We start from the raw sequence: 9345 nt of genomic DNA, 5'->3' as shown, positions 1-9345 counted from the left end.
GCCCGGGGAAAGCCTGTCTTGAAAAAACAAAACAAAACAAACAAAAAAGAAAAAAGAAAGAAAAAAAGGGGGGTGTTGTGGGACGTGCCTATCACCCCAGCCTTGGGAAGCTGAGGAGCCTATGGTTTTTGAATAACGACAGAAATACTTCTGGCACATATTCAAGCCCCTACTTCCAACCAGACTGGGACAGTTTGAGCAGACATTGGGCAAGAGTCAGAACCCTAGCTAAAAAATGGCTTCAGAAGCGCTGCGTGACCCTCACCTTGCCTTCAGACTTCTAGGGAAGGCAAAGGATTGTGGGATTGAAAAGAAACGAAACACACTACAACAGTGTTGCCATGGCGGAAGACAGGAAATGAGAAAACCCAGCAAAGGGTACAAAGTTACCGTAGTTAGATAGGACAAGTAAGTTTAGAGATCCAACCTACTAAATAAGGTGTATAATAAATAGCATAGTATTTATTAGAAATTTTCTAAAAATTAGAGTTTAGCTTCTTACTATACACAAACCACGTGCCAGATAATGGATTTATTGCTAATAATGATTCCTTTATTATATATTTGAATCACGGTGTACACTTTAAATGGATACTTTAAAAAAAAAAGAACACATACATACAAAATTTAAAACAAAATTAAGGAGGTAACTTCTTGTCTGTCCTCTTTCACGCCTTAGGAGCCCACTGCTCTCCAGTATTGGCATGCAGCATCCTCCCTGCATTGGCAGCAGTGTGGGTTCCCTAGAGCCCTCTCCCAGCAAAGCAGCACGGGCTTGGGTAGGGGTCAGGCAGAGAAAAAACTGTCGCTGGGGAACCAGGAGCACAGGCTGCTCCCTCTGCTGGGACTGGGGGAGTGCCATGATTCTACACGTAGCTTCTCCGGGGCCCAAAGTTGGCCGGTTCCAGTTTAGCACTTCTGGATTTATGTTGTCCACCTGAGACAAGTACAGTCATTCCTGTATTCAGCTATAGCCATCTGTCAGCTGAAGAAGGAAAAAATACAACATCTCTCTCTCTCTCTCTCTCTCTTTTTTAAATACTTATTTGTATTTTAATATTGGCAGGTGTTTTGCCAGCATATATGACTGTGCATTGGTGTCAGAACCCCTGGAACAGGAGTTACAGACAGTTGTGAGCTCCCATGTGGGTGCTAGAAATTGAATCCAGGTCCTCAGGGAAGAGCAGCCAATGCTCTTAACTGCTGAGCCACCTCTCTAGCCCCTTTAACAATGTTATCTGAGACTAAAAGTATAGTGATTTTCTGTTCAACTGTATTATTTTACTAGGAACCTAACAAGAATTGACTTAGAGATATGTTTTTTCCTATATCTAATAAATCTGGAATTGACTGAAAAATAAAATAAAAATAAAATAAATAAAATAAAAATAAAATAAAGAGGGTTCCTGTATTCTATAGTGATTGTGGGTACTACAGGGAGAGGATGCCGAAAGCCTCTTCTGTGTTTGGAATGTATCTCCTGCCCCTGCCAAACACATCCTCCTTCTCACAGCTTCTTGGCCGCCTGACTACTAACACTAGGGTTACTGAGGGTCCTCTATCAGCACTGGGCAGTGTCCTCAGAGACTGTGGAAGGGAGGCAGAAACAGGGCTCTGCCTTGAGGGGTTCTATGCTGGCCTCTGAACCCTAGTCTCCTTCTCCTGTGAAACAGCCTTTCCTGCCTTCTGCGGCTGCTGCAGGAGAGGCTTCCCGAAGCCTGTGTGGTAGAAGGCTCCCTGATCCCTCCTCCTTCCCTTCCAGGTGTTTGTGGACACCAGAGGGCCAGAGAGTGGACAAGACCCCCACAAAAAGTGGAACTGGAGACACTGCCCACTTGGACTATCATGAAAGAGCTTTTCACAATGCGTGGTAAGGGGCTCAGGTGTAGGGGACTGCAGAGAGAGAGAGAGAGAGAGAGAGAGAGAGAGAGAGAGAGAGAGAGAGAGAGAGGAGAGAGCACTTTGGGTCTAAAATGCTCCTCAAAAAAGTTCATGTGATGTAGCCTTGGTTTCCCTGGTCAGGACAGTTTTGGAGAAACGATTGTATCATGGCAATACTGACTTCATCGGTGGATTAATCTATTGGTGAATTCATAACTTTTGGAGAGTGGTGGGAACTTTGGTAGAATGGGCTTAGTCGCAGGGAACCAGCCTTTGGGAACATGCCCTCGAAGACTGTATGTTTATTGCATACAGAGTCTTGCAGGGTAATCCAGGTTGGCCTCAAACCTGTGATCCTTTTCCCTTAGCTTCCCAAACACTTGTATTACAAACATGGGATACCTCACATTATAATTTCATTATTTACTTAATTACTATTATTACTATTATTATTATTTTTTTTTGGTCTTTCGAGACAGGGTTTCTCTGTGGCTTTGGTATTACTACTATTATTTTGACAGGGACTATGTAGCCTGGGTTAGCCTCGAACTTCAGAGATTTTGATGTCCAACCCTTCAGAGTGGAAGATGCCTCCACACCTGCCTGGTGCTCCCAACAACATGGATTCGGACAGTCCCTGTGAGATAGGGGCCACTGTCCTCCCGAGAGAGAAGCACAATAGGTATCCAGTTCATACTAGGGAAAGAGCAGATACACACTCGGGCCTTCCCCGCATTGTCTACCTCATCAGCCATTGCTTTGAGGTCAGCTCTCATTTGTGGTCCTCTGGTGGCTCGGGTCCGGAGCATCCGAGCACACCTGGCTAGCGCGCGCGGCCCCGCCCCTTACGGGCGGAGCCTGAGATCTCACCAATCAGCATCGCCGTGGGGAGGGCCGCGGGCGGCCAGCGGAGCCCGCAGTTCCCCAGGCCCGAGCGCTCGGAGACAGCGGCGACGCGGCGCGGGGACGGAGCGGAGCGCTCGGGCTCCACAGCCTCCCTCCCCTCCCCTCCCTTCGCTGTCCTCACCCTCTCAGCCGGACCGGAACTATGTGATCCCGGAAGTTCCGGGGCCATTGCTGTGTGGGATAAACAGTAATGGCGGAGGCTGCGGCTCCCGGAACAACAGCCACAACATCAGGAGCAGGAGCGGCAGCGGCGGCGGTGGCAGCGGCTTCCCTCACTCCTATCCCCACAGTCGCTGCCCTGTCCCCGGGGGCGGGCGGAGGGGGCGGCGGCAGCGACGGCAGCGGCGGCGGCTGGACGAAACAGGTCACCTGCAGGTAGGACGTTGCGTGGCGCGGCGGAGGGCGGGGGCTGCGGGGCCGAGCAGGAGGCGGAGGCGGGCGTCGTGGGGTCCCCTGCAGCGGCCGCCCGGCCGCAGAGCACCGTAGCGTCAACCCCTGCGGAGGTCGTCGGCGGGATCGCTGCCGGGCTCGGACTGCGGGGCGGTCCCGCCGCCACCCCTTCTCCAGCGGCGCTCCGGTGCGTGCGGTGAGGACCGGCGTCCCCCTCCCCTGGATGCGGCGCGAGCTCGCCACTGCGAGTCGGGCTCCAACGATCCTCCGGGCGCTCTGAGCTCCTCCGAGGGTCCCGGCGAGCTCGGCCGGCCCCGGGGCCTCCGCGCCCGGCCATCCGTTTGTAACGTCTTTTCTGCTCTCGGCGCCGCGCACCCCCGCCCCGCCGGGAGCAGCCGCTTTTGTATTCCTTTGTATGTAGTTGGTGGTTGGCGGTTCCGAGCTTTGTCTCCGAACCGAGTGTTAGTGTTCGGAGCCGGCGTTAGCCTCCTCCACCCTTGATTTTATGAACTGCTATTATTGTTACTGTCCCTTTGAGAGGCGATCCTCTTTGCGAGAAAAGAGATCCTAGGAGAGAGAGGGTTGGTTCTGGTTTGGTAAGCGAAACGAAATTATTCAAAAAAATGAATGATCAGGTGGCGGCTATACAGCACGCATGAAATTTTTTTTTTCCCCTGCTATAAATTTTGAAGGGTATTTGTTGTATTAACGATTTGGGGGAGGGTGTTTTATTGAGACAGACACCCTTGCTGTGTTGCCCAGGTTGACCTATATATAGTCCTGACTGCCCTAGAATTTTCGGCAAGCCTTTTTCTTTAGTGCGGGGCTTGCAGGCGTATGATACCACACCCGACTATACTGACTGATTTAACCATCAATTACTGTTTAGCTTTTCTATCGGTTAAAGAAAATCCAAAGGAAAAACCACTTTTCGTCCGACAAGGACATTTTATAGGCAAATGCAAAAGACTGTTTGATCCTACCGAAGAACTCGTTGTTGGCATTAACAACGAAACTGAAGAATTTCTATCCTCAGGTCTTTTGGTCTTTTTTCTTTTTTGAGGCAAGTTCCAGCTTTGCAGCCCCGGTTGTACTAGAACTGCACTGTAGATCAGGCTGGCCTCGAACTTCATCTTCCAGCCTCTACCCTACCAGTGCTGAAATAGCAAGTGTTAATTAACACCCGGACTTCAATGAAATTTTAAGTACCTTGACTTTTTTTTCTCATCTACTATCTTCATCTAGTCTAGTTCTGAATACCCATTGCCAAATAACACTTCATTATCGATTTCTTTATCATTCTGTCAGATGCCTGCTTCTATGCAAAGTTCTGTTTCAACATTTTCCTTTCTTAAGTAATCGGTAGTGTGTGTACGATAATCTGTGGGATACTGTCCCCGGGCCACAGAGCACCTGTGGAGGTCAGAGGGGACAATTTTAATCTCTTTCACTTTCCTGTGAGTTCCAGGATCAAAGTCAGCCATCGTTTTTATCAGCAAGGACATCTTGCCACAGTCGCTTTTTTATTAATTTGAGGAACAGTGGGGTGTGTGATGAAGAAGCTCCTGTGGCCCAGAATTACTTGGGGCTCCTTGATCCTTCTGCATCAACCTCCAGGGCTGAGATTGATTATAAGCTTGTCTTCTCCCCTGCTTTCCTTTTACTTTTCCTTATTTCTTCTTTTCTAGTTCCTTATCAGACGTCTTTTAGAACCTACATTTAGGGTCTTCTAAAATTAGATTTTTTTATTTTTTGAGACAGGGTTTCTCTGTGTAACCTGGCCGCCATGGAACATACTGTGTAGACCAGGCTGACTTTAACACAGAGACATAGAGTTTTTTTGTTTTTTCGGTTTTTCAAGGTAGTGTTTCTCTGTAGCTTTGGAGTCTTTCTTGGAACTAGCTCTTGTAGACCAGGCTGTCCTTCTCGAACTCAAAAAAGATCCTCTCACCCACCTCTGCCTCTGCCTCCCGAGTGCTGGGATTGAAGGTGTGTGCCACTGTCTGGATAACAGATTCTAACTGCCTCTGCCTCCCTGGTGCTGAGATTAAAAGCCTATACCAACTCTCCCAGTTTAGGGTCTTATTTAGCACAGGGTGACCTTGAACGCCCTATGCTGCCAGAAATTACCTTATTTGTTTTGAGGTAAGGTTTCTCTGTCTATCCCTGGCTGTCTTGGAACCAGGCTGGCTTCAAACTCAGATCCCTGCCCGCCTTTGCCTCTGGAGTACTGGGATTAAGGGCATGTAGCACCAGGCAATGACCTTGATTTTTTTTCTCGAGACAGGGTTTCTCTGTAGCTTTGGAGCCTGTCCTGGCACTAGCTCTTGTAGACCAGGCTGGCCTTGAACTCACAGAGATCTGCCTGCCTCTGCCTCCTGAGTGCTGGGATTAAAGAATGACCTTGATTTTAAGTGCTGAATTATAAGCTTGGGCCAAGCCCAGCTCCATAAGGCTCATTGAATTAATGGAGTTTTCTAGGTGTTTTGGAACAGTTGTTTGTGAACGCTTCTTTTATGTCTAAAAAGAAATTTTCTTTGGAGGTTGGAGAGATGACTCAGAGAGCTTCTTTCCCTAGTCTTGCATACAGATGCACAAAACTTTGAGTACCCTGACTTGGGGAGACTAAGACAGAAGAATCTTGTTCTAGACTAGCCCAGGAAATATGGCAATTCATGTGCCTGCCCTAGGGTACATAGGACAGCTAAGTCTCAAAAAATTATAGGTGCTTTTGTTTTTCCAAGATGGTTTCTCTGTATCTCTGGCTGTCCTGGAACTCATTCTGGCCTCCCAGCTGAGGTAAATTTTAAGAAAACAGTCTGAACACTTAAAAAGGATGCAGGCTTAGGATCAGCAAGATGGCTTAGTTTAGGTAAATTAGAAAATGAAACAAACAAGACACTAACTTGTTTCACATGGTGGCCACACCTATAGTAATAAACTGTGTTTGGAAAGTGCAGGTAAAACCAGGAAGTCAGGGTCTCACCACGCAGCACTTGGCCTTGAACTCCGAGATCCTCCTGCTTCTGTCTTAGGACTGGTGTCAAAGAAGTGCCCTTCTCCACAGTGTTTGCATAGCCTAGTCATATATAAAATTGTAGAGCCCTGCTGAGCGATGGTGGCGCTCGCCCTTTAATCCCAGCACTCAGGAGGCAGAGGCAGGCGGATCTCTGTGAGTTTGAGACCAGCCTGGTCTATAAGAGCTAGTTCCAGGACAGGCTCCAAAGCCACAGAGAAACCCTGTCTCGAAAAACAAACAAACAAAAAAAAAATGTAGAGCCCCTTATGGTAGAGCCCTTGATAGTTGCATCTCTTCTCCAGCTAGTTGGTAGTTGGAGGCAGGATGATGTCTTGACCACACCAGCCTAATTAGAAACCACAGGTTATTTGATATACTTTAGGTGTAAATGCTTGACATTGTTTTCTGTTCTAGCTGCCAACAACATGATCTCTTAAAGTCTTCTTTGAACAGAGGAATAACAACTATGAAATCTTTGTTCTAGACTTTGAGCTTTGAGAGAAGCAGAGTTCTGTTATACCTGCAGGACTCTTCCTCAGTGCCCTGCATAACTAATAAATGCTCCAGTTGATGTTGATACAACTCTTTTATAGGACTTTAAGAATTTTCTGCCCTCGTTTAAAATGCACTGGGGCTGGAGAGGTGGTGCTGCCCGACTAGAGGATCCAGGTCTGATTTCCAGCACCCACAAGGTGGCTAACAACTGACTGTAGCTCCAGTTTCAGAGAGTCTTTTGGCCTCTGTTGGTACTGCTAGCATACAATGCAGATACAGATATACATGCAGGCAAAACACCCACACACAAAATAAAAATAAAATCTTAAAATTGTAGAAATTGTTTACATACACACGTTCATGCTTCCATTCTGAATTTTTTAAAGTATACTTGTAAGTTACTAAAGGGAGAGAGGACCTATGTGAATGTTTTTCTTTCTGGGACTACCTTATTCAGACTTCCAGCAAATGGACTTCAGTGTGCACTGTGAGTTCACTGCAGACGTGTTCCTTATAATATTTTTCAGAGTGCTCCTGAGAGAAGGCGCAGCCCGGAGGTACTAGTGCCCTGAGGTTTCAGGTTCCCCTTGCACTGGATTACCGGCCCTTAGGAGTTAGTTGCCTTGGGTGGGTGCTAGCAACCCAACTGCCTTTGTGCTCCTACCTGCTGAGCTGGCTCTGCACCACCCCTCAAGGGTGTTTTCTTTCTTTTTATATACAGTGTTCTGTCTGTGGTGTATGCCTGCAGACCAGAAGAGGGTATCAGTACCCATTACAGATGGTTATGAGCCACCATATGGTTACTGGGAATTGAACTCAGAACCTTTGAAGAGCAGGCAATGCTAACCTCTGAGCCGTCTCTCCAGCCCCTCAAGGGTGTTTTCTTTCTTTTTTTTTTTTTTTTTTTTTTTTTTTGGTTTTTCGAGACAGGGTTTCTCTGTGGCTTTGGAGCCTGTCCTGGAACTAGCTCTGTAGACCAGGCTGGTCTCAAACTCACAGAGATCCGCCTGCCTCTGCCTCTGGAGTGCTGGGATCAAAGGCGTGCGCCACTACCGCCGGCTCAAGGGTGTTTTCTAAGCCTTGGGCATAACGTTCTTTAAAGTTACTTGCTTAGATAATAATGTTGTTGTTTTTCTAAGATTTATTTTATAGTGATATTTTATTTCAGTAAATAAAGCTTGCCTAAAGATCAGAAGGGCAGAACTAAGCCATTAGAGGTCAGACAGTGGTGGCCTACACCTTTAATCCCAGGATTTGGGAGACAAAGCAAATCTGAGTTCTGTGCCTACCCAATAGCAATGCAGAAACCAATCCAGGTGATGGTGGCCTACACCTTTAATCCCCCATACTAGGAAGTCAACACGCCTTTCATCCCAGCACTAGAGGGAATATAAAATGGGAGGGAGGCAGACTCTGCTTAGTCTGCTGTTGCCCAGCCTTCATAGAGGTAAGACTTCTTTAGTGGCTTGGCTGCTTTGCTTTTCTGGTTTTCAGGTTGAACCCCAATATCTGTCTCTGGGTTTTTATTGTTTGTGCTACATTATTTATTTATGTATATGGTTGTTTATCTGCATGTCCGTCTGCATGCCAGAAGGGGACGTTGGATCCCCTTGGACTGCAGTTACAGACTGATCTACCGTGTGAGTACTAAGAGTTGAACTAGGGACCACTGGAAGAGCAGCCAGTGCTTTTTAACCTCTCTAGCCCCTATTTTTTAGTTTTGAAAAGATAATTTACTTTTTAATGTGAATGAGTGTTTCTCTGAATGTATTGCGTGCATGCCTGGTAGCCACTGAGGCCAGAAGGCTTCAGGTCTACTGGAACTGCAGTTACAGTTGTTTGTGAGCCATCCTGGGTGTTGGCAGTCAAACCTGGGTACTCTGTGAAAGCAGCAAGTGGTACTCCTAACTACTGAGCCAGCTCTTCCAGCCGGGGATGCTCTCCTTGTTCTCAGGCAGGGATCCTACTGTGTAGCTCGGACTGACCAGGAACAAGCCCCTAATTCACAGATCTGCCTGCCTCCTGTAGACCCCCTCAGCGAGCTCCGTCCTCATTTTTAATTGTTCCGTCTTATTAGCTACTGTTAATGCTCCCGAAAGAGTTGTGTTTTGTTTGTGCTGCCTAAGAAACAAGTGCCTCTGCTGAGAAACAGTTATACTGCCACCTACAGGCTGGTTTTCCCCTTATTAGAGAGGTGCTGTGAAGACAGTCCTTACTGCTCCCTTGCTGCCCTGGGTGGGGGATGAAGACAGTCCTGGACCAGAACAACTTCCGTAGACCAGGATGGCCTTGAACCACAAAGGTCTGCCTGCCCGCGCCTCCCGAGTGCTGGGATTAAAGGCACGTGTCACCACCACCTGGCGTATTTACTGGCTTTTTGAGACAGAATCTCATTATGTAGCTTTGGCTGACCTGGAAGTCAATGTGTAGACCAGAATGGCAAGACTTATTTCTATTTTGTGTGAGTGTGTGTCCACCTGTCCATGTGAATATGGTTACCCACGGTGCCCAGAGACACCAGTCCCCTTGGAGCTGGAGGTCACAGGCAGCTATGCAGCACCCGAGGTGGGTATTGCTAATCAAAGTCAAGTCTTCTTTTTCTTTTGGTTTTTCGAGACAGGGTTGTTCTTGTTGACCAGGCTGGCCTCAAACTC

The 9345-nt window shown here is 47.5% G+C and overlaps 1 protein-coding gene across 3 annotated transcripts in view; it reads left to right on the top strand.

Annotated features, from left to right (window-relative positions):
• The first annotated feature begins 2808 nt into the window (after positions 1-2808).
• Mkrn1 (makorin ring finger protein 1) overlaps positions 2809-9345 on the top strand; it is a 25948-nt gene continuing 19411 nt past the window's right edge. The window contains exon 1 of one of the 3 annotated variants that reach the window (XM_013353272.2): positions 2809-3162. In XM_013353272.2, the coding sequence (XP_013208726.1) occupies positions 2978-3162 (185 nt within the window). In that variant the 5' untranslated portion in view covers positions 2809-2977. Of the gene's footprint in view, positions 3163-3225; positions 3374-9345 lie in introns of those variants that run through there. The other 2 variants (XM_026788575.1, XM_013353273.2) reach the window with 2 other exon arrangements.

Source organism: Microtus ochrogaster, unplaced genomic scaffold (genome assembly GCF_000317375.1).
Source record: "Microtus ochrogaster isolate Prairie Vole_2 unplaced genomic scaffold, MicOch1.0 UNK4, whole genome shotgun sequence".
Lineage (NCBI taxonomy): Eukaryota > Metazoa > Chordata > Mammalia > Rodentia > Cricetidae > Microtus > Microtus ochrogaster.
Note: the sequence above shows the minus strand (reverse complement) of the source record. Positions and strands in the feature narration are given on the sequence as shown.